Genomic DNA, 25984 nt, shown 5'->3' on the forward strand with positions numbered 1-25984 from the left:
TTTATTGGAGTTTGGGGGGGGGGGGAAGAAAGGGGTTGCTAAGTGAAAAAGCCAGTGAGCAAATGGAAATACCCTCCTATTTCCTCAGTCTAGTGCAGGAGTCAGTCTCTCTCCCTCCCTCCTCTGTTATGGGGGGCCTCCTTTTCCGTTTTCTCAAGTTGGCAACGGCCTTATTTAATCAGTTTGCTCTGACGTGGAGCCAAGAAGGGGCTCTGCTGGGTGATGTCGGGTCTTGTGTGCATTCAGACATCCACAGCTGTTAGTGAGCAAGGGTTGGCTTTTGACTACTGAGGGATTTTTTATAGCCACAGAGGGCGACTATTAATAGAATAAGTTTACCAAAACATAGAACTACCCAGCACTGAAAAGCTTGGGGAGGTGTGTGTATATGTTGCGGGGGGGGTGAGGGTGAAGCAGGGAAGCTATGGGATTCATGCCAGGAAAATTCAGTGTTGAAATTATACCAAAAGATAAAGTCAAATGAATAGCGCTGAGAAAAGGGTTGAATCTGTTCCTTGCACTGTGATAGCATTTCTTCTCCTTTGTTAATGACCTGCCCTGACCTTACGGATTTATTTCTGAACTGTCTCCTTTTGAACAAAATTGTAGTGAGAAAAAAGTTAACAAAAACATGGGTAGAAAATGTCTACTTTTTGGAGACAACTTAGACTGTGGAATAATTGCCCAAGGGAAGCATTGGAATCTCCACCCCTTGAGACATTTAAATTTAGACTGGAAGACATATGTGGAGAATTGTGCATTAATATGGTATGAACTAGAGGACTAGAAATTTTTTTCCATCTATGATTTTCCTCATAAGATTGTGTGAGCTTTTTGGCCACGCAGTCACGTTTACAGGTGTACCAAGAAGGATTGATTAGTAAGCAAGGAGCAGAAGGGGACAAAGGTGCCAATTTAATACCTATTTTAGACAGTGGTAGGCTACTGATAAAGATGCAAAGTCCATCAGGAAATAGACTTATTATTCCAACTCCTTATACATTTTGCTTCCCAAAGACACAAAAGGAATGTGCCCAACTCCCACTGACTTTCAAAGGGAAATGAGTGTCTAACTCTTCATTGTCCCTTTGAAAAGCTGCCCTTATATTGGATTTTTTGTGTAAAATGGAAATGAGACAGAGACAGATTGATTTATCAACAATTAAATAAATAAATAAATAAATATAATACATTGTATAATACATGAGGGCGACCCTCAACAGAGCCAGAGTTTAGTTTGGTTCAACAAAGCACCACAAAGTTGGGAAACTTATCCGAATTGTCTCGGTCTGCAAACAGGTCTTACAGGAAAACTCCTGAAAACTCCAGGGCTTCCTGTTTCCCTTGAGGCTTGGAATATTGCAGTAACATCTTTCCTTGCAATATGCCATGTTTCTGCTTTCAATCCCACCAGGAACCTGCAGTGGAGAGGTGTAGGAAAACCTGAGAAAAAGTAAAGGAGAAAGTTACATGGCCTTTTTGTAATGTCAAGGAAGCTCAGGTTAGGTTTTGGCTCAATATTTTGGGTGAAGGGTTTTTATTTCATCTGCATGTAGGACTTGCTTACTGTTAGGGCCTCATTCTGTGAGGTGCAGGGCACTTTCAACTCCCACTGACTTCGGTGAGAGTTGAAGATGCTCATCAGCTGTTAGTAGGCACTCAACACCTTGCAGGATTAGCCCCTTTGTCTAGAGCAGACTTCCCCTTTACTTCACATTCCTAAACATTCATTTCACTGTTTTCATTGAAAACATACATTGTGCATGTATGTTTTACTTTCCATCCAGACGGGGATTCCAAAGCATGGGCTTTCACCAAGGTCCTGATCCAAAGCCCACTGACATCAATAAAAAGACTCCCATTGACTTCAGCAGGCTTTGGATCAGGCCCTAGATTCATATAGTAGCACTAATATAGAAGTCACTTCTGGGGTGGGGAAGACAGTAGCCAAGAGGGCAGCCAGTGCAAAGCAGCACACTGCACCAAACGTAACACAAAATGCTTCTGTCAGGCAGATGCAGTTGATATTTCTCCCATTTTGCCTGAGGCTCTCTGGACATTTTGAATCTTTCCCTGTAGGCCAGTTGGATCTGTCTAGAGGCTGAGAGTTCCAGGTTTCCAGTACCCCTTTCATATGTTCAGGATTCATCTGATAGATCTGTTGCTGTGGCTAGATTTCCATCTGGATTTTTGCTTCTAAGTCCAATGTTTTCTCTAGCAAACCTAGACGTAATCATTTAGATCTCTTTGACTTGAATGTTCACAGAGTATCAGCCTACCTGCCTGAGATTCATATTATCTGAAGCATGTTATAGTTAAGCTAGTATACCCCATTGCAGCAGTTGATAAAAAAAAAAATCTCCAAATGGAATGTCTCAGATAATTTTCTCTCCCAAAATGTTATACAGTGGGATCCCATTTTTACAAAGTTCTCAAGATTTTATTACACTGGGACTGTGAAATTGAGAGAATCCATTCTGTCTCTGAGGGGGATATGAAGTCATTTCAGATTAAAATAAGTGTTGTAAGTTCCGGTTTTATAAAATTGGAGGTCTAATGTAGTATATTTCACTATTTCACTAGGAGGGTGGTGAAGCACTGGAATGGGTTATCTAGGGAGGTGGTGGAATCTCCATCCTGAGAGATTGTTGAGGCCCAGCTTGACAAAGCCCTGGCTGGGATGATTTAGTTGGTGTTGGTCCTACTTTGAGCAGGGGATTGGACTAGATGACCTCCTGAGGTCTCTTCCAACCCTAATCTTCTATGATTCTATGATAGGCCAAAGAACGACTTTATAAAACTTTTTGCTTGGACCATCAAAAGTCAGATTCACAGTCACCAAAAGCTTAGGTTCTGTAGAAGACAGGGGGTTGTCATTTAGTGGCATTTTACAGCTTGGCCTGTAAAGGGAATCACCATGACACACTTGATACGTGGTTGGGATACGGCAACCAAGTTGTACTATGATACAATCGGCTCATGCCATGACAAGGATAACACCTAGACTGCAGGGGATAGCTATGAGCCAGTCTACTATATGCCTTTCCATTCATACACATTCCCATTTTTGCCAAAAGTGTGGCATGGGTCTGTTATCCTGTAGATGAAAATTAGAGTGATGTGGTTCTCCTCTCTCATAGTGCTATTCACCAATGGAAAAATTATTTGATTGTTGTACTCACTCTTTACTAGAAGTCTGCATTTGTAGTAGATTAAGGCAGGTCATTTGCATATAAGTTCCTTGGTGCTGAAAGGGGCAATTTTCAACTGTCATGTCTGAGGGCTGACAGAGAGGATGTGCGTAGTTTCTATAGCTTTCCATGACATGTAGGCGCATTATTCCATCTTTCATAAACTGCCAGTCCCATTTTGTGGGGTTTCAGGAAATGCATCCCCCAGGGAATATCCACAATCAGCTTGATCTGGACTGCTAATGCTTGCTTTCTGATCTTTACATTAGCAGATCCATATGACAGAGTACACATATGTCCTTCCATCTGTCTGATGCCTCAGCATCTGATGTGGCTGCTGTCCGTCATTTACTTAAGGAGTAGAATATCTTTTCCATATGACATATCCTTCAGTTCAACTAATCTGCAAACGCGCGTGCAAACTATTTTTTGCCTTGCCATACATCTTTTTGGAAGATCCATTAGGTCTCATGCACGTGTCAGGTGTAAAAACTGGCAGTGTCTAAGACGACACACTTCCACCCAGTAATGCAGAAAAGTCTTTCGTTCTGCTGCATATCGCAGGCTTGACTTGCGGATCTGGAGGGAGGATTTTGACTTTAGGGAATTAATTATTTTAGCAATGTTTCCCAATCGTACAAAGATTACCTCCACCAACACCTTTCCTGCCATATGCTCCCCCTCCCAACCATGGTAAAAACATTCTTTCTGTCAGTGGCATTTAGGGTTACTTAAGGTAAAGACTAGAACTGGGTGAATTTATTTATTATTATTTATTATGTGTATTCTGGTAGTGCCTAGAAACTCATAGTGGGCCAGGGCTCTTTATTTGCTGGAAATAGCTTATTTGACAATTTTAGACCTTTGTCTGTTCATGAATTATCCAAAAACAAGTTCATTATGTGAAATTGTCCAACTGGTTCTTTATATGAACCTATTCCAGCCTATAGATTGTGCTTGCAAACTCTTCATTTAAGCCTTGTTCTTAATTCCCTGTTGATGCTGCTTGTTTGGTTAAATGCTCTTGTTATTTCTGTTTCCATCCAGGGCTGTCCAAGTGACTGCTTACAGTACAATTAAGAATGCAAATAGACAAGCAAATGTGAATTGGATTTGTGCCAATGGTTGAAGGAGGTGAAGGAAAGGGTCCAGGAATACCTGCTGAAGTGAATTCATACCATTTGCTGCATTGTTTGGCGTTATTTGTACCTGTGTTTAGAAATACGTTTTGCACTTTTAGGAGGTTGCACATTTCATTGCTTCTCTTGGCCAAGCTCATTGCACACACCAGTGGCTCCTTTAGGGTTACCAGGTGTCTGGGTTTTGACCAGAAATTCCAGTCAAAAAGGGGACCTGGCAGTGTTCAGTCAGCTGTACTGACTGGACACCAGAAGTCCGGTTACTCGGGTAGGGGGAGTCACTGGGTCATTAACCCGCACTAGCTCCTGCTCAGCCGGGGACATCTCCTGCTTGTAGGCAGGCAGCAGGCTCTGAGTCAGGCTGCACCTCCCATCCCAGCTCTGGAACAGAGGGAGCCCATATAGGGGGGAGAGGGAGGTGGAGAGGATCCAGCGAGGAAAAAGGAGGGTGAGAGGAGTGAGCAATGGGAGGAGGAGGGAGAGGAGCAAGTGGGGGTGGGCTCTCAAGGGAAGAGATGGAGTAGGAGGTGGGGCCTTGGGGAAGAGGCAGAGCAGGGGGGTCCAGTTTTCAGGAATTTGGCAATCCTAGGCTTTTTGCATCCCTTCATTCTGCCCCTCAAGATCCTGTGTGCCACTCTGCCATCCCCCTCTATTTTAGGAATGTGCTGCAGAAGCACTGGAGCCTTTGGTTCTGTGGCAGCCCTTCTGGCAGGGTACTGAGAAGCATGGAAGCCCTGGGAGCTTGAGGAGCCCCAGGTCCATGGTAGCTCACCTGGCAAGCTGCCTGGGAGCCTGGGAACTGAAATGTTCCCAAGTCAGTTTTGCTGGTGGAAAGTCGTTCTGTTGAAAAATTTCCAGCCAACACTCTTTCAGTGTTGACAACTCTGAGTCTCTTTAAGGATCTTTTAATGTTTTCTTAAAACCCCAGCTCCTGGAGTCCTGTGATTATCTGAGAACCTCAGCGTTACTTTTTTTTAAAGTAAATTCCTAGACCGCATGGTTGAGGAGAAAAGATTAATAATGTGACTTCTTAAAGGCTCAAAAACCAGAAGGCAAATAAAAATACCCAATTTTTTTTAAATCTTGTGATAGTTGAACATTTAGGGTTGGCAACCCTTCTTGGTGCTCTTGAATTGAGGCCTTATTCTTTAAATTATGTTCATATAATCATCTTGATCTCCTTCCACCCTCTTCTACCAGTTGGTTCCAAATATGGACTGAGAGGAGAATTCAGCCTTAATATCAGTGGAATCAGGTTTTCAGCTCTTCCTCAGAACTGAGGAAAGGTGAGATTATCCTAAACATAAACCACTGATGATCTGCCTGATAACAAGGTATCAACGTAATGTAGAATTCTTCTAGAAAGTTAAGAGACAAGATTTCAGAGTTCATTGTGGTGTTACAACAAAAGCAGAAGAGAAACAGGATCCGCAAAGCAAAGGTGTTATTTTGCCAGAGACAGAGCTGAGCTGGTTATTTTGGCCCATCAAGAATAGAAGTATCTGTAACAAACCTAGCTCCTTTGTGAATATATATGTGGGGTTTTATTGATGTTGTGGGCCTGGCTCCAAACCTTTCTTTTTCCAACAGCAAATGTGTATTTCATTTTGTTGCATGGAGTTTATGTGCAGGAGGTCTCTGTAAATATTCAGCAGGGATTAATGTCAAAAAATGAGATGAGAGGAGCAGAGACCTTGAGCTTGTTCTCTTTTCTTTTCAGTTTTTACTACTGAATGCTAATTAGGATAGAGACCAGAGAGAGGGTTTAAAAGGTCTTGCATCAGGTAGGGAACACCCAGGCTCCCTGGACCCCCCAGCTGCAAACCCCAGTGGGGTCAACTCAACTGAGAAAGACAAATAGAGTATCAGGCCATTGATTGGGTGGGTCTGTCATGGAAGATCTTAAAACATTAGGTCCTGTCTGCTAGGCAGAGATGGCCAGATGCACAGACGGTGGGTGAGAGGCCACAAGGGATGGATGGCAAGGTGCAAGAAGCCTCTTACTCCCTCTCTGGGTACGTCTACAAAATGCGTGGCAGTGAGCTTCCCAGCCTGGATCGACAGAGTTGGGCTTGGAGCTCAGGCCTGGACGTCTGGAGATGGGGTGGGCTTTGGAGCCTGAGCTCCAGTCCAAGCCTCAACTTCAGAGCACTGTCTACGCAGCTATTTTTAGACCACTAGCAGGAGCCCCTCTAGCCCGAGTCTGTCAACCTGAGCGGGGAGGCTGGTGACTACAGACTGAATCAACATACACCCAACACTATTATGCAGGGACCAGCCACAGTGTAGCTTGGAGGCCCAGACCCTGCCCTGCTATCTGCCTGACCGGGTGTTGAAGAATAGCAACGGGGCACGCCAGAGTCTCTGCCTCCCGCTTCCTGGGTCCACAGAGCTGTTTGGGCATGGAAAGAGGGAGCCGATGTGATAGCTTTTTTGTCAGTGCGTGTTCCTCAGGACCACCAGAAGGAGAGGAAATCTGAGTCTTTTGATCACAGTTCCTTTTAGGGTGTTCGGTGTCAGCCCAGTGGTTTCACACACCCCAGTGCACCTGAAGGATGTCAAATGTATGATACGGCTTGTAGTTTCAACTAAGAACCAGAGATAGGACTTGGCTGTAATTAATATTTATAACGGAAAGTACTAGGCAACTTAAATATAGGGATCACTACCAGCTCTCTCTATAATAGTGGATTCTGTGGAGACTTCTGGAAACAAACAGAACCTGTGGTTCTTTCTTGCTCTCTGGCTCTGAGTCTGATTAACACCACCTTTGCTGTCTACTGTCACCACAGGGGATCTACCTATGTCCTGGCCTGGATCATGGGAAGGACTGTCGGGACACTAGGCATTCATCAGTGCTTCCCTTAAGATCAAGAGTCTGTTCTGGTATCCTAGGCCATAAAAGCTTCTCCCACACCTAACTGTTGTGTAATGCACTGTACAGTTTCTGTCAGCCTGGCTGTTCCTGGACGCTCTTTGGACTAAAAGGTGATATATAACTGTCAAATATTATTAGAATCGGAGCCACTCATTCATTAGAAGCAGAGTTCTGATTCCATAAGAGAGTCTGTTCATGGCAGAAGTTTACCTGCAGCTCCTTCTGAAATGGTTAAGCTGCTGGATTCAAAGGAAGGCTGACTTCTTCAAGTGACCACTCACTTTCTCTCTGTAGCGTAGGAGAGCTTCGGTGGGTCTCCCAGGTACTCTGACACTGAGATAAGAATGCTGGCACCTGCTCCTCAAATACTGCATGCATAAGAACATGTGAGCATGACTAACGAAAGGTATCTAATTGGAGAAAGGATGTAGTATGGGTTTGTAGTTAGCTCACAGTTCTTAGACTCAAGGGATTTAGTTTCTAATCTTAGCTCTCACACTAACTTACTGAGTGACTTTGATCAAGTCATTTTATCTCTGCACCTCAGTTTCCCCAGATGTGTAATGGGAATAATGATTCTATTTCCCTTCTTCAGAGAGGGTGGAGGGGGGCTTGAGGCTTAACCAGTTATGGTGAAATTCACTCTATTGCAGAGGACATCCAGCTCAAGGCCTCTGCACCACTCCAGTCCCACTTAAGCCCTCCAAATAGAACTTAAATCGAATGCAGAGGCCTTGTGCCAAGTGAATTTCACTCAATGTTTGTGAAGCGTTTTGAGACTCAGATGCAAGGTGCTACAGAAGTGCTAAATAGTATAACTGGATCTTTAGCTAAGTTGCTTAAAACATACATACATTAATATATTGTTTTAAATTCTTGGATATAAGAACGAGACTCATTACAGCCAAAAGGGCTTTGAAGGAGCAGCAAGGGACGTCAATTTTAACAGAACTGGTTTGTGGAAAATATCCTTATACCACTTCTTTCTTTATTATTTGATTTATCTCTGTGTTACAATGGTTCAGCATGTAGAGTCTGGAAAAACATCAGGGTAGCGAGGGCAGAGTGAATATCAGATGGAGATGACGGATGGATAACAGGCAAATTACTGTATATTTCTCATGGGTCACTTAGCCTCAGTCTTGAAAAGAAAAAAAATAGGAATAAAAGAAAAGAAAAGAAACAACTGAAACAGATAAACCAGACAGTGTTGCTGATGATAGAGTATGGTGCAATTTATTCCCCAGAACGTACTTGCTCTTTGAAAATGTGTCCTCCTTGCAATTCACTGTAAATAAGTCCTACTTCCAGTCTAAAAAGGTTGTTGTGTAGAAAGAGCACAATTCAATTTGCCAGAACTTCACCATCGTGCCTTCACCCCACATCCTCCTTTTTCCTCCCAAAAGCTGGCCATCCAGGATAAATTCTCACAGTTCTTTATAGTTAGTTGGCTTAATTCGCAGTCGGTCAGCTTAATTATTGATTATGAAGATAAGAGCAGCCATATTGGGTCTGACCAAAGGTACATCTAGCCCAGTATCCTGCCTTCCGACGGTGGCCAGTTCCAGGTGCTTCAGAGGGAATGAAGAGAACAGGTAGTCATCAAGGGATCCATTCCCAGCTTCTGGCAAACAGAGGTTAGGGACACCATCCCTGCCCATCCTGGCTAATAGTCACTGGTGAACCTATCCTCCATGAATTTATCTAGTTCTTTTTTGACCCTGTTATAGTCTTGGCCTTCACAACATCCTCTGGCAAAGAGTTCCACAGGTTGACTATGGCTCCAGTTTTTCAAGCTGCTGAGCAGCCACCACTCTCACTGCAATAATGAGCTCAAAGGTTTGTACCACTGCTAATAGTAAACCATACAGAGGAGGAAGCTACCGAGATAACACATTTGTGTTACTCAGCAGCACAATACTATGTAAACCCATAGGTGTAGTTCCCTGTGAGACTGGACAGTGTAGCTGTTAGGGTGGGTGAATTATTTTGGATGTATTAAAAGTCACTGTGAATCTTTGCCTACAGCTCAGACTGAAACTTTGACATTTGAAATATATTGGGTAACCTTTTGTATCATTTCTTCCTGAGCCTCTACTGTTCCCCATCCCAGCCAGGACCAGCAGCAGAAGTGTAAAAAATATCTGTTCTCACTGTATTTCTGAATCTCAGCCCAAGTTTTTGAAAGGATTTGGTGAGGATTTATGAAACTTTCAAGAGAACCTGTGCTGAGATTTGAGCAAGCCCTCCTTCCTCTTTACAAAAGTGGGTTTAGTTGGCCAGAAATTAGGCAAAAACTGGTAATTTGGGGGGACATTTGCTTTGAGTCTTTGAACTTGAATTCAAAAGTAAAATTTGATTCTATTCCCACTTATGCTAGATTTACACTGACATAACTACATTACAGCCAGTGGGGTTACTCTGGATTTACACCAATGTAAATGAGAACAGAAATCAGCCCAGAGTACAAACCAATACTAGCAGAAGACAAAGAAAAGCGAGTGTAGTCCTCAAAACTTGGATCCAATTCTAGATTTTGAACAAACCAGAATCCAGGATTATTCAGATTAATGGTTGTTTTTCAGACCATTAAAGAGATATTAGCCATTTGGAACATTCAGAAGTTGCTTATGGGCATTTGTGTAAAATACAGCTGTATTTTGTATTAGGGATTCCTTAGGGGAAAGTCCAGTAGAGTAGTGTAGGGATGAAACCAGTAGGATTCTATAGAAATTACTCCAGACTATTGGAATTTAATAAAGAATAACTTCTTATTGCAGGAATATGTTTATTCAGTTCTTAGTTTATTCAGTTCTGTAGAATGGTCCAAAAGTCCTGTAGAAAAGCTATAATTTTCTATCAAATGCTCTAGTATTTTTCTGTAAGAATGAGTTTACACTAAATCCGCCCAAAGTTTGCAGAAATTCCCCAGTCTGACTCTGGCTCTGGTCCCTATAGTAAACCAAAACAAAATCCAGAATCCAAATGTATTCAAAATGTTAGCTAGTTCAGCTGCATATTTGTTTAGATTGTAAGCTCCTTGGGCCAGGGACTGTCTTTTACCATGTGTTTGGCAATCCATTGTGTTATATACTGTACACTCTCCATTGGGGCCAAATAATAAGTAATTTGTATCTCGACCCAATTTTTACAACACTGCTGCAATTACTATTGAGACTTTTGATGATGGTCTAAAACATGACAAGCTTGAATCACCAGAACCATAAGAAAAGCCAATACGACCTTAGGATAAACTCAGTTTGTGGAAAGTTTATTATGTAGAACACCCTTGTATCAGCAGAAACGAAACACAGACACCTCTCATAAACATTCAGGTTTTTATCCAGTTGTTTACATCACTTTACATCATCTCCTTGGAGTCCTTTAATTTATTTTATCCTCTCCAAACGTTTCTCTCTGTTCTTCAGACAGAAGAGCAGATCTAGGAAGTCTTGAGGACATTTTGCTGCAGTAAACAAACCAAAATTCCTAAACAGCTTCAAAGTTGTAAGTGGGACAATACTTGGAACGTATGTTTGTAGATTGAAGCCAGTTGTCTCCTCTTTTGGTTGCTGCCAGAACTACAATTTCAGGTTTGGATTTCTACTTGCGTATAGGCAGTGGGCTGGATTCAAACTGGAATCAAATACTTTGCTGTTCTTGCAACATTTTGGTTACACCATACCTCAAACATCTGCCTCTTCCAAACCATCCAAAGTAGCTCTGAAAGCCTTAGTCTCTATTAATTATCATCATCCTCATGATTTATTATTAAACACATGGCCAGTGTCACAGATTTATGCTGCTCTAAACATAGATGAGACATGTTTCCTGCTTCAGAGGATTTATTGATTCTGTCTTAAATGACTAGGAATACTGAGTTTACTACCAGAAGTGAGTCTTTATTGTAAGGTCAGACAAAATTGCACTGGAAACCCTGTGAGACTATACCTCTTCATAGGATGTAATCATTTTGTGCAGGTTTTTAATATGCACATACCATCACCCTTTCAAATAGAAGAAAGTAAAAGCCCAGAAAATGCCTGTATTTTGGAAGGGTGTATCAGGTGATGTGATAAATGGAATAGATTAGATAGTGTAACTGTTAGTTGTGACAGAAGATCAGAAAGGCCTTGTTTTACTATAGCATCCTTCCACTGCATCTCCAAATGCAATACGTTCTAAAGATAAAAGCTAGGAAATTTCAGTACACCCAATAAGGATCCTAATGAATGAAAATGCTCCTTGCCAAACAGGAATAGTGAAGAGAGCCATCAAGTATGTCAGAGACTTAGGGTCTCTGTCATTTAGGTTTAAAGCATGATAGTGGAGGAGGAATGAAAGCGCTTGGGAACAGAGCTGAGGACAAAAATAAAACCAAACTGTCACACTTGCTTACAAACACATGTGCAGTGTAGTCAAGTGAAAGGTGTCTCTCTGCAACAGTTGGGTATGTAGGTACTATGAGAAAGAGAGCTCCATTCCTGGCCACTTAAGATTGAGAAACCGCACGGAAAGAAAAGTTAAAATATAATAATTCCAGGTCCCCATGCTGTATATCTGTCTGCCAAATGGCCCTATATAAAGGCCAGATGCTAGTTTAATTGACATCAGGGAATTTTGCCATGCAATGGGACCAAGATTTGGCCTGGAGTGATCATTGCTGATGATGTCTGGCATTGTAATGTCTGTAGGTGGTTATCCCAATGGTTGTTTACCCCAGAAGATGGGTATTCAAATTATGGTTTGGGTAATATGTGAAAACCACTTTGGTGGCTGTTCTTTAATACGTAGCAGACACTCGTTCACATACCAGACTACAGCATGCTTTGACATTCCTGGCAGTCACTGTCCAAGATAGGCCCCAAGACTAGAACACCAGAGTGTGTTATAGTCTATAATGTATAGGTCATGAATGAGGTGCATCAGCATCGCCTCACTGGGTACCTGGCTTGGAACAGGTGCAGGTCAGAACTGAGTTGCACTGGCAACGGTATTGGGGGAAGGGTGCTCTGAGCCTGCCTGAGTCTATAGCTGGTTCAAATCAGCACCTACCAATTCCTTTGAGGAGCATCAAATTCACACAAAATTTAAAACAGAGTGGACCAATGGCCAATCAAAGCCAGCTTATGCAACTGATTCAGCGATGGGATATCTTTATCCCTTGCAAATGTCCTCCCCTCTGTGAAAGGCCGAACTTACATACAAGGAGAGAAGAGCTGCGCTTTTGGTGGTTAGGAATTGACTCCCCTCCCCATTGCATGGAAAGATAGACTAATGAATGCCTCCTTCTGGAGATGAGCAGCATGCCTTTTAAACCTAGCAATGAGAGCAGGGAATTGGAGATTGGACTTGGAAGACAGAGGAGTACAAAGGCCCTCCTCTCTCTTTTGTGTGGTGTCCCGTGGATATTTCGTTATTCAGTCTCTTTGTTTTCCTGCTGCAAAGTGACACTTGTCTTTGAACTTTAAAAGCAAAACAAAGTCAAGTGAAGAAAAACCTAAGGACGAATGTCGGGAAACATTTCCTGACAGTGAGAGCTGGAAGGCTCCTCTCACGTCATAGAAACAACCACATTTAACAACCGTTGTTAGGCTGGACTGGACTGCAACCCAGCTCATGTGAAAAGGATCAAGCCATGGAATCGTCAGGTTAAAACACTGTGCTCTATTTCAGATCTCTGCCTGGTGAAGACATGTTGTTTTAGGTCCTCCATGCAGGTTAGCTCTGTCTGGGTCTAGCCCTGATGACTGAGCCACAATCAAGTGTAAAAGCTATCGGTCAACTTGACTGTATCTAAATACAACACGTTTTGCTAATATGATTTGGCACTGATATCCAGCAAAGCGGAGTTCAGCAGAGTGGTACCCACTGTACAGGAGACAGGGTCCACCGTATCAGGGATAGGGATCAATCGGTAGGTGATGGATCAGTTGTCCAGAAGACTGGCCTCACTGACAGGAAATGGGCCTGCTCTCTAGGACCCAGGACCCAGATAGATAGGAGATGGGCCTGACAGACAGGAGAGGGAAATGGATCGATCTCCGTATATGGGAGATGATGTGCATGCTGGATGGGGGATGGAGCTGTTGTATAGGAAATGTACTGTTGGTTGGGCTATGGAGTCTGTTGGAAACAGATGAAGCTGGTGTACAATGCAGCTCTGGAGTGCTCTCCACTCTATGGGCTAAAACTGTGCATTAGACAAATATGCCTGTGCGAACATTTGGGTGGGAATGTGCCCGCAATCCAATACGATTCAGTGTCCCCAGTGGTCAAAAGCAGCCTGCAGCAGTTCTATGTCTAAAACAGATTCTAGCAGGGGAGACCTTTTACTAATGTACTAATGATCTCATCGTGTGTTTTTGAGCTAGCACACTCAAGGCGTCACAGGGTTTTTTTTCCATTACAGGGGTTACATATGCCTTGTGTTGTGTTGTGTTTTGTTTTCCACACAGACTTGCCCTGACAGTTCCCCCATTCAGGTTTATATTGGAGGTACCATCTCGAGCCAATGGATTTATGAAATACGTTGCTGGCACTCGCAGAGAGATGCATAAAGGAGTATTTCTAATGACAGTTGGAAGGGCTTTGATCCCTTTCCAAAACTGCACTCATGTCTTTGAAATGCGAGCTTGGCACCGGTGCAGAGGCTGGGTTCCTTGGTTCTCTTTGGCATGGGCCCACGTGACAGGCATTACGTCCTCTATAGTGGGACCCACATAACCTTGAGAAGAGTAAGTGAGGCTCATAGATTGCACTGAATCAGATATTCTGGACTGATAGCAAAGAAGCAGCAGCAGCCAGAGGAGAGTCAAATCAGTCCAACACAATAACCGAAAACTGTTCTGACCTCGTAATGGTAGGGTCCAGTGCCTGGATAAGAACTGCAAAGGTAGTTAATCTGTGTCTGTGTATGTGTGTACTAATGTGGTGATGAGGGATATAGACGGGAGATTATTAGAAACATGGCGAGGAAGGAAGGAATAGATTTCTAAACCATATTTTCTCTTGTTCTTTCCCCCACACTCTAAAGCTTTGCATGGAGCCCCATAAATATGCTCTGATCATCTTGCATATATACACACTCCCAAACTTACGTGTGTGTGTGTGTGTGTGTGTGTAGACATACATATACCCAAGGGACTGGCCTGAACATGATCTTGAGTGTGTTCATGAATATATGCAAAAGGTCACAGTATATACGTGCCAGGGGAGTCACACACACACTGTCCAAACACACCCCAGTTACACCCACCTATTATGTCCAGTCCTGTCCAGGGTCAGGAATCAGGGCCTACTCAATGCCTACTCAGTGCTCATGCCCACCGCTATGCCTGCTCCTTGTTCCTTCTGCCCCTGCCTTGCACCCAGCCTTTCCTCTGTCCTGCCCTTGCCTTGAACCCCTCCTTGCCTGATACTCTGCTTGCTCAAGTGCCTGCCCTCTGGTTTGACCCTTGGCTCTGTCTTCTGACTACTGACTCCAGCTCTGACCCTACTTCTTGATTTCTGGCACCCCCTCTGACCACTAGGCCTAACACCCGCTCCGGCCACCAGGCTAGACAGCCCTTGTCCCGGTTGGCTACTTTCAGCCCCCTTGCAAAAACACTTTTCGCATCCTGTCCTCACACCTACATATCCTAGTCTTCTTATTGGCTGACTTTGACCAGCTCCCTATATAAAACAGCAGATGCTCTGCAAACCCCTGGGTGAGTCTGTACCACATTATGGGTCAAATTCCGAGCAAAGGTAAGCCAGTGCAACTCAACTGACTTCAGTGGAGTTACACCAGATGTGAACAGGGCCTACAGTGAGGTACAAACAGCCCTGGCTAGTCAGAGGCTGATGCACTCAGCCTTGGGGAGATGGGTTAGCTATGGTAATATTCCATTTACAAACCATCCCAGAAGCTGAAAGAGTATATTGTGAATGCAAGACAGAGGAAGATTGTGCTAGGGGGTATGGGAATGGGATGTAGCTGGTGAATGGCTTGTGAACATATTAGGCAAAAAGGTAGCTAAGAATAAGGAGGTGACAGCTTAGCTTCTTTGGAACTACAGGAGAATGAGGATACAACTGCTGGAATGCTCTAATGCAAGGGTTCTCAAACTGTGGGTCAGGACCCCAAAGTGGGTCGCGACCCCATTTTAATAGGGTGACCAAGGATGGTGTTGGCCCTGGGCCCCAGCAAGTCTGAAGCCCAAGCCCCACCATCCAGGGATAAGGTTACATGCCACCCACTCAGGGCAGAGGCTCGGTCTTTGGTCTCCCCCACTTCCTTCCCCCCCCACCCCCCCCGGGGTTGTGTAGTAATTTTTGTTGTTAGAAGGGGGTCACAATGCAATGATGTTTGAGAACTGCTGCTCTAATGTGCAGTTGTGACGGCTTCACGTAGGCCCTACATTCTGTCTGCTTCTAGCATGAGCGGCAGTAGCCCCCCTCTCCCTTAAACCCAGAAACTTTCTCTCTCCAGGGTCTCACACAGTAATAAACACACTGGCCTGTTTACACTTTCTCATACTCTGATAATGCTGCTCTCCTGCTATCTCTCATTCACTGACATACCATCTCACACGTGCTCTTGTACATACGCTTTCCCTCACACGATGTGACCCACTCTCATACTTAGACCTGCGTGTGTGCACCTGCACAATTGCACACTCTCACACATGGGTCATACCAGGATGAACAGTGCACAGCAAAGACGTTTCAAAGAAATGAAGAACCCTCTGGCACTAGATTAACATATAGAATCAAACCATTGTGCAAATATTTGCAGAACGGGCGGGGGGGGGGGGGGGGGAAGGGAGAGGGCTGTGTGTTTATGAGAGATGAACTGAGAACAGTGGAGAGATGAGAAATGTGCAAAGGGTCACAGTGTTGGCCTGTCCTTCAGAACTTCAGCCACATCACAAACCATTGATTTGAAGATAAACGCTACATGGAATGGAAACAAAGCCCCTCTTACTGATGTCCCCAAAGAGCATGTCTTCCTCGGTGAGTCAGCGGGGGCTTGGGGACACCCGGCCTCGAGCTATTTTGGAGATGGTGACTTCAGTGAGTGGCAAGGAAACTATTGCGGAAATGTGAGTCTGTTTTCCATTGGGGTGTCCTCCAGGGAAGGACAGAAAGATCTTGGTGCTGAGCCAGCTCCCCTAGGTTTTTTTGGGGTTTTTTTGCCCTTCTGGGAATGGAAGCCTTGTCAAGTATGCAAGGAACCCTGCTTACTGAATGTGAGTGCATTGAGTTCGTGAGAGCTGCACACACGCACACTCATAAGGAAAGAGGGACGACAGGGAGCAGTCATCTTGCAGAAGTATTCAACTCCCTATTAGAATGGGTCAGGAACTTTTCAACAAAACATTTTTTTCACCAGAAAATGCCAATTTGTCAAAAACGTTTTTGCAGAAATATATCGTTTTTGACAAAACTTTGCTTGGGAAGGTTTCTCAGGTTCAGTATGAAATTTCTGGCGTGAGAGAAAAATCAGGGAAGTTAACCTGGGTCTCTCACATCCCTGGGTCTCTCACATCCCTGGGTCTCTCACATCCCAGGCTTAACCACCACACTATTGTCTGTTCTAGGTTTAGTGGCTGTCTGGTTTTGACCAGTTATTCCATCTTGGACCTGAGAAACCTTCCCTACAAAAGTTTAGCTGAACTAGAGAGAAGGGTTCTCTCCCTGATATGGAGCAAGGACTTGAACCCACAGCCCAGATAAATGTCCTACCCACTGAACTGACTCCCCTTCCCCCTACATGGAAAGATAGACTAACGAATGCCTCCTTCTGGAGATGAGCAGCATTCCTTTTAAACCTAGCAATGAGAGCAGGCAATTGGAGACTGGACTTGCAAGACAGAGGAGTACAAAGGCCCTCCTCTCTGTTTTGTGTGGTGTCCTGAGGATATTTCATTATTTCAGCCTCCTTGTTTTCCTGCTGCAAAGTGACACTTGTCTTTGAACAATTTTTCACAATTTTTTTTGAAAGGCCTCAGTTTTGTTCTGCATGAGAATAAAACCAAATGTGAAAACCTAAAAATTATTCATGAAATGGAAGTCTTGTTTTCTGGCCAGCCCTACTCCCTAATAAATTATGCTTTATTCTCAGAGTGTTCCCTGTCCATGTTGGTCTTAAAACCAAGGATGATTGTGGTGTAGTAGATTGAGCATGGAACAAGGAGTTATCCACTTGAGTTCTAAACTCTAACTTGGTGACAACCTTAGGAATCTCTGTGCCTCATTTATCCCATCTGACAAATGGGAGCAATGATGCTCATTCACATTTCATATTTCCTGGCACAGCGGTTAATAACAGGAGGTCATGTGGAGTGGGGCTAGAGAACCAAAAACAAGGGAAAGGGAGTAATATTACTCTTGGCAGGTCTTTAAGGAAATCATATCATTTGCTATGATGGATAATCAGCTGAACATGCACTCCCGGTGTGATGCTGTGGCCAAAAGGGCTAATACAGTCCTTGGCTATATAAACAGGGTAATATCAAGTAAGAGTAGAGAGGTTATATTACCTCTGTATTTGGCATTGATGCGACCACTGCTGGAAAACTGTGTTCAAGTCAGGTATTCATAATTCAAGAAGCATGCTGAATGATTAAAGGATTGGAAAACCTACCTTCTAGTGACAGACTCAAGGAGCTCAATCTATTTAGTTTATCAAAGAGAAGGTTAAGGGGTGACTTCATCACATTTTATAAGTACCTTCATGGAGATGAAAACAATTTGATAATGTGCTCTTCAGTCTAGCAGTCAAAGGTATAAAAAGATCCAATGATTGAAAGTTGAAGCTAGACAAATTCAGATTCGAAATATGGGGCACATTTTTAACAGCGAGGGTAATTAACCATTGGAACAACTTACCAAGTTTTTTTCTTTTTCCAGTGGATTCTCCATCATTGGAATTTTTTTAATCGATTGGATGTTTTTCTGAAAGATATGCTCTTGTTCAAAGAGGAAATTGATTCAGGGAAGTCCTATGGCCTGTGTTATTCAACATGTCAGACTAGATGATCACAGGGTTCCCTTTTGGCCTTATCTATGAATCTGCAAATTTGAATTGCTTCTCCAAACTGAGCCAAACCTTCTAAAAACTTTTAAACTTTGTAAAACTTTCTGCATGGAAAGAGTTGTGCCATGGCTGTATTCTTGCAGCCCCCCATTAATGGGCTGATTCTGATCTCAGGTGAGTTTTACACCAATGTGACCCCACTGACTTGGTTGCAGATAGCTACTCATGATTTGCACTGGTATAAGTGAGATAAGAATAGTTGTGGGTGCTAAGCACCTTGAGGACTTGGCCGTCTCAGAAACACATTTTCTGTATTTCTAACCTGATCTATTTTACATTTCTAGGGATGCTTACAAAGAAAACTTGTGTTGTTATGAGCTCATTTTCTCTCACTTCTTACAGCCTCATTTCCTCTGTCACAAACAACATGGTTGGTGTGAAAACGATGATGGTATCCTTAATGGTGCCTATAGGGATTGAGTTGGGGGGAACTCTCAGGGAACAAAATCCAGGCGTCAGTGTGTTCTAGTCATAATGCTACTTTGCATGTACACCGCTGCTGTCATCTGAGAATTTCAAAGCACTCTACAAAGCTGGGTAAGAAGTATCATCTCTGGTTGGGATTATCAAAGGAGCCTAAGAAAGTTAGGTACCTAACTTCATTTGACTCTCAGTGGGATTTGGGCACTTAATTCCCTTATGGTCCTTTGAAAATCCCAGCTTCCATTGTTACCAATGGAGAAACCGAGGCACAAAAATAGTATCACCGTGTTCACACAATGAGCCAATAACAAAACTGATAATCTAATTCACCTTCCTCTGTACACTGGGAAATGGGGGAAGAGAAGAACAAGAAAAAATGATAACTCTTTCTATTGAGTTGTCAGCAGGGCTGAATGGCTAAACTCCCACATGTCGGCTTGTTTCTCAGGAGAGCTGGGAAGGGGATAGGTGAGGGTGCATTAAGAAGTCGAATTGGAAGTAGTACAAGTAAACCTGGAAGCTTTATATCCTGATTATCGCTTGTATTTTTGACTCCCTGCATCCTTTGAGTGCAGTGAAACTAGTTCATTTCTTATAGATTTATTTTGGTGCCGTGCATTCATTGAGTCTGAATGTACAGTATCTGATACCCTCAGTATTTTCCCATGAGGTACTGGCTGCTTTGCTAATGAGGCATCAAGAGAGGAAAGCAAGTTTGTGTCTTTGTGCCAACAACACCACTTTCGACATCAACTTTTCCCTTGATTTTTTGTTTGTTTCTGTTCTGTTAGAACACTGCCTGATTTCCTCACCCTCCCTTCACCTCCTTACAGCTGCACTCCATTGGGTTAGAGCGTTATGGTATGACGGGAACTTAATCGGTAGCATGGCATATTCTTTGGCAACATATCTGTGCCTGTGCCCAGACAAGGCCATATCACACCTTTTCTGGAATACCCCAAGGGAGAGCTAAAGATACTCAGAAAAGGCATTGAGTTCAGGGGGCTGGATTTGCCTCCTCAAAGTCGTGTGCTCCTACAACCCTGCAGATATCCCAGGATTCACGAGGAAATCCCACAGTTCTTGGGGAAACAGGCCTGGGGAATTTACTCAATGACCTCGTCCTAATTCTCTCATGGAGCACATCTCCCTCAGAAGCCCCATTGTCAGTGGTTACTAGGCCTACTCCTTCTCCAAGAAGGTAGATAGAAGGGACCAACAACCTGTGGGAGTAGATGCTGGTTCAGTGGGGATGATGCCATGTAGAACAGTTCTCACCCTGCTATCTGCTAAACCCACATAGACCTGACCACCAGGCTTAGCTCCCCTCTCCACCCAAACACATATGAATACTAATTCAGCTTTAGAACCCCCACATTCAGGCTAAGTGTGGATTTTCCATTCTGCCATGTAATATAGACAGGCAAGAAGCAGGTATCACATAGCTGCCTCCTCTGACAACACCATAAACTAGGTCAATTTTTCTTCCCAGTTGTCCTATTTTCTAAATTCTGTCTATAATAACCTCTCAGGAGCTTGCCGCTGAATTGTTTCCCTGCCGATCTTATCATTCTCCATTTGTCAAACATTGCTTTGCTTTGCTTCTTTGCAGTGTTTTAATAAACAAAATCTAACCTTGTTGTATTTACTTCCTTCTCTGTGGTACTAGTTTCCATCTGGATGTAACAACGTACCATAACCAGGGCCCTCAGTCAGGCTTAGACTTTCTGCACCTCAGCATGAACCTCTACCACTTGGGCTAAAGGAATAACACCAGAAGCTGGTAGCAGTAATAATCTGTTACCATCTGTTGCTGGAGTGAGGATATGAGACTCCTTGCTGTTGTGTTATGGAAGCAGGAATATAGGTAGCAATAACAAATTTAGAGCACGTATAAAAGGCAACTATTTACATAACTGGATTTACCAGCCATAATGATGATGATGATAATAATAATAAAGATTCTGCGAATGTGTCAGGAAGGTAGACAATTCTGGGTATTTACCTTGAATGTTGTGAGCCTTCATTGATCAATACTTCAGTGAGTTGAGCTCCCCAGATCAAAGGCACTATATAAATGCAAATTATTATGCCATATTTAGGATTTGAGGATTAGGATGTTAAAATGTTCTCAACTGCTTGCTGCTCATGGGTTCATGAGGATCTTTACCTGGCTTTCAGCGTCCTAGTACTCTGCCAGTGCTGATAATGCTGTTTGTAATAGTTCATTTATCTATTTCAGAGCATACTTGGATGTCAACGAACTGAAGAATATACTCAAACTCGACGGATCCACTCACCTCAACATCTTCTTCGCTAATTCCTCTGAGGAAGAGCTGGCTGGAGTGGCAACCTGGCCTTGGGACAAGGAAGCCTTGATGCATCTAGGTCAGTCTTAGAGACGCTGCCTCTTTTGAAAAGTTTTCTCAGGGGGAGCAAGAAGGGAAGACAATTATGCATTAAGCCCAGTTTTGATTTCTTATCATTCCACTAATAAATAGTCAAGGGGAAAAAAATTCCATGATTCCCAGCTCCTGGCTCACAACCAGGAAAATATTAGATTATAAAGCCAAAGCATATTATGGTATTTCTAGATGATGTCAGGCTGAAAATATTTCACCTTTTAAGTGAAGCTACTTTACAGGGCATCAGCCCCATGGGAGCACTTTGCAGAGGAGGTTGTAGGGAGGGCAAAGGGAGAATGCTGGACAGCACTGAATTATTAACCTTTGCCCATTACGGTATTAACCTTAGCCCATTACCTAGAATGTGTGCAGTTAATTTTCCTCTTAAAATGCAGTACAGGTTTGTTGTTGTTCTATATCAGTTTGCAAAAAAGCAACCTGCAAAATCCCCATGTTTCTAATGTTAAATTGAGTGGAACTGGAGAGAATTTGCTACCCTGCAGCTTGGCCTGTGTATTTCTTAGCTAAGGTTGCTGAATATAGCTGCTATAGCCCCAGGTATCCAGAGGAAGCCACACAACCTAGCAGATGAATCACTCCCTGGATGCTTACAGTGCCAGAGAACGTCCTTACATCCTTATGAAATGATGGATGAGCCTCAAAAGAGACAGAGGGACAGGTCACTTAAGCACCCAAAAAATCTGGATATGCTTGTCTGAACTACACAAACCTCCTGGGGGCAGCAAAACTGGACTGGAGATCTCACAAGAACAATGTTGATCACATGTTTTCCAGAGCTTCCTGCATCCAGTGTCACCTGGAAGCAGCAAATGCAGAGTAAGTCAAAATGAACAACAGTGGAGAAAATAAGTACTGTCATGCAGACTTTTCTGGACCAAGAATAAGGTCCAGTTTAGATTAGATGGAGGTTTGGGTGTGGCCATTTGGATCAATTCTGATATTATCTGAGCCAGACCATCTTCAGATTAAGAAAAACAATAAAGTGGCAAATGTGAAGTCTCTGTGAGAGATATAGAGAGAGCACAGTGTGAGTGTTCCTTCCTCTGTAACATTCTGCATGTGAACTGAACTACACAATGGCAGCCTCACTGCTGGCTGTGCAGCGTGGTCAGGGAGTCTCCTCTACATTCAAAAGGACAATCCACAGAAAACAGAAGGTTACCACCCTCCCTAGTCAAACAATTTCGTTGAAGCTGGCTGCTTCACCACAGGCAACCAGCATTTCATGCAGCATTCATCAGGGTCGCTCATACTACAGAAGACGGCTAGCTAAGTACCAGTATAGAGTTCCCCCAAGAGCCATCACTCCTATGCCATTTCTTACAGTGATTCCTGCTGAGAGGGACTGGGACTGGAGTAGATGTGAATGCCCCATAGTCAGCATTCCTGTCTCATTCCCTTCATCATGTCCTCTTGGGTGAAGCTAGGACTGACATAGCACAGAGCCTTCCTAAGAGCCAGTGCTCCTTCTGTAACTTCTTCCAGGACAGGCTGGGTCTAGTGGAGCTGCAAGTTCCCCTCCACCAACGCTCCCACAACATTCTCTACCATGACTCTGACAGCCTAAGACTGGAGTAGCCTGGATTGTCCTTAAGAGCCTGTGCCACTACTCCTAGAATGACTCTTGCTGGGGTAAGATGGGACTGGAATAGCTCCTAAAGCTCCTACCTCTATAACTGTGGAGAGAGGCAGAGAACGCATGAACCCATGCATTCCTCTGCCTGGTAAAAAGTCCTTGTAGCGCCTCCTGCTGGACACAGAGAGATGGTGGCGCTCATTTGTAATTTTGATTAGTTGTCCTTTCACTTCTCTAAGGCTGATTGTCAATAATGTGTCTTAACAAAACAGCTTAAATTCAGCTTCTACAGCTTATTGACTGAATTCATTGACCAGAGGGAGAGCTCACTAGAGAGCAAGAAAGCCTTTAACTGACCGTTTGAGGTTGACTCACAGTAAAAGTAATAATAATAATTTCTTGTCTTAACAGCCTTCCTGCCCCATGCTTGGTTTGTGAGAATGCTATTTTAATCTTTCTTTTCTCACTCTCTCTTTCTCTCTTCCATAAGTCCAATATGTATTTAATAAAAAAATATGAAATATGCTCTGTAGTCCAGATCTAAGTGCTGGAACATAGCTTGTCTGGGTGAGGTAACTATCTTTTCTGTAAAACTACAATTGATTTAGACTCTTGGCAGCTATGAAAAAGAGACATCTTCAACAAAGGCAAAAATAAAACAACTCTGCCCAGCTCCAGGGCTCTTGAGCCAGCCTTTATTGTGATTGCAACTCCAACTTTGGGGCATTGCCAAGATTGCCAGTGATGGTAAACCCAAAATGTGTGCTTCCTAAGGGGGAGGGAGGTGTCACGAATTATGTAACAGAGATTCTCCCTGGGTGAAATTAACTTACCCCACATGAGCCCAAACACTCGGGGAGCTGTGTAGATGTAGTGCAGGGAGGATGGGAAGGCGAAGTTCGCATGCTTCCCTCAGACAAAGAGCCAGGGTGCTGAGCTAGCAGGATCCACCTAACCACCGATCCACAGCCCCTCAGTTTGACTTATGCAAAGCTGGCACAGAGACTAGTCCTCTGGCATGCAGGAGATGCGCAGCCACCCCTATAGGACTGCTAGGGGCTGACTCCTGGTGCAACCCCATGCATGACTGAAGGAGTGTAGGGCCTTGTGCTCTCAGGGAGAATTTCACATTCACACACCACTTTGTATCTCTCCTTTTTTTATAGGCATATAAAAATGTGTTTCTTTTGCCTTCTCTCTCACATGCTCACTCTCCTCTTTTCTCCCTTCTACACTGCCCCCCCCACACACACACACTCCCTCTCCTCGCTCATTCACACGCACCCCTTTATTGTTGCAACAAGAGTCAACGAACAGATGAGCATGAATAGTATCTGTGGTGTGTCATAACGTAATGATCTCATCCTCACAGTGCTACAGCCTCTGATAAAATTCCTCCTGCCAAACCGTTTTGCTCCTCATCTTCTCTAACTTAACAGTGCATCGCATCCATTTTTTATTTTGCCAGTATTCTTTTGTAAAACAGTTTTCCTTTACCTGGGTAAGGCACCAGCAAGGTAGGTAAACACTTTAAAATAAAAGGGCTTGTGAAAAGATGAGTTTAACAAACTATGGAAAGAAAATATGGAACTTCTCACTAACTCCAAACATAGCTGAAGCTCAGCTAAAAAATAAAATTCTAACCATCCCTTCAGTATGCTGCTGAACCTCGCTAGCTTACCATTTGCTTATCTACACATGCTCTAATTCACATGCAAAACCTGATCACCACTCACTTCTCTACAGATTTAATATCCAAGCAAATAAGTTATCACATTACTAAGATTTCATATTTTTTACAAATTAGATTCCATGCCTTTACTAGTGTACTATGCAGTACTTTTTCAGATAATTAAAGTTAGAGTGGCTAATAAATTAGCAGAGTATATTTCATCTGAGATTTTCAAAGCTGCCTAGATGATTAGGACAACCAATTCCAGTTGATTTTAAAGCTTCACCCTTTGTAATGTGGAATATCCTCACCTTTTTGTCCAGTTATTAATTTAGAAATACCAACAATAAGCAACATGCCTCCTAGACTTTAACAGAGTCTGCTCCTGCAAAAGGCAGAGCACCGCATGTGGGGTGCAGATCACTCTGAGCTCCCTGCTCAGCACCTGGAAGGCTCAGATGCACAGTGAGGATCTAAGTATCAGGGGGTAGCCATGTTAGTCGGTATCCACAAAAACAACTAGGAGTTCAGTGGCACCTTAAAGACTAACAGATTTATTTGGGCATCAGCCTTTGTGGGTAAAAAACCTACTTCTCCACTTCCCCCAACTCCAGGATAAATGAGACAAAAGCAACAGCTTCTCATTTTCTCCATGCAGGTGGCATCGTGCTGAACCCTTCCTTCTACGGCATCCCCGGCCACACACACACAATGATCCATGAAATCGGGCACAGCCTGGGGCTCTATCATGTCTTCCGGGGAATCTCTGAGATCCTCTCCTGCAGTGACCAGTGCATGGAAACGGAGCCCTCCTTTGAGACTGGAGACCTCTGCAGCGACACCAACCCTGCTCCAAAGCACAAACTGTGTGGGGACCCTGGACCTGGCAATGACACATGCGGTTTTCACAGTTTTCTAAACACACCGTTCAGCAACTTCATGAGCTACGCAGGTACTCAGGCTTTGCCAGAGGTGTCCGCGATAGAAGAGGGAGGCAGAGAGGGAGGTTTGATTTTTAACATTCCATTGCAGATGAGACATTATCCCAAGGTCACTGACGTTCCAATGACACTTTTCACATCTAGATATGGCGATTTGGGGCTTAACTTAGTCTGGGATTTCCAAAGTGAGGTAGGCAACCAGTTCCTCTTTAATTTCAATGGGAGTTGGGTTCCTAACCCCCTTTTGTCTCCTTTGGAAGATGTGAACAAACCGTACGAGTTTGGTTTGTCTCGGGTGTTAGCGCTCTCATCTCTGGGTCATGTCAGAAGTTCAAGTCCTACATCATGAGCTGGGTTCTGTGCTGACATTGCAATGTAGGGAGAGCTGAGCTACCAGAGCCCTTATCCTTCAGATAAGACATAGGGGTGGGATCCCTGCCCCTCTCCCTTGGCAGTCCAATGGGCAATGAAGGATTCCATGTTGTTTTGGGAAGAGAGTAGGAGATAGAGACAGATGTCTTCACAGCATTCCCCCTTTGATTGGGTACTAGGGCCTGATTCTCAGTTGCAGTAAGCCTCTTTTACATCACCCTGGCAATAGAAAGGTGTCTTAAAGTAAGTGTAAACTATTACTAAAGCTAAGATTTTGTCATGG

At 43.6% G+C, this 25984-nt stretch overlaps 1 protein-coding gene across 1 annotated transcript in view; it reads left to right on the forward strand.

The window, feature by feature from the left end:
* PAPPA (pappalysin 1) overlaps positions 1 to 25984 on the forward strand; it is a 213735-nt gene that overhangs the window by 41734 nt on the left and 146017 nt on the right. The window contains exons 3-4 of the mRNA XM_077835969.1: positions 20957 to 21102; positions 25047 to 25340. Of these exons, the coding sequence (XP_077692095.1) occupies positions 20957 to 21102; positions 25047 to 25340 (440 nt within the window). The remainder of the gene's footprint in view (positions 1 to 20956; positions 21103 to 25046; positions 25341 to 25984) is intronic.

The sequence above is a fragment of the Eretmochelys imbricata genome, chromosome 16, assembly GCF_965152235.1.
Source record: "Eretmochelys imbricata isolate rEreImb1 chromosome 16, rEreImb1.hap1, whole genome shotgun sequence".
Classification (NCBI taxonomy): Eukaryota; Metazoa; Chordata; order Testudines; family Cheloniidae; genus Eretmochelys; species Eretmochelys imbricata.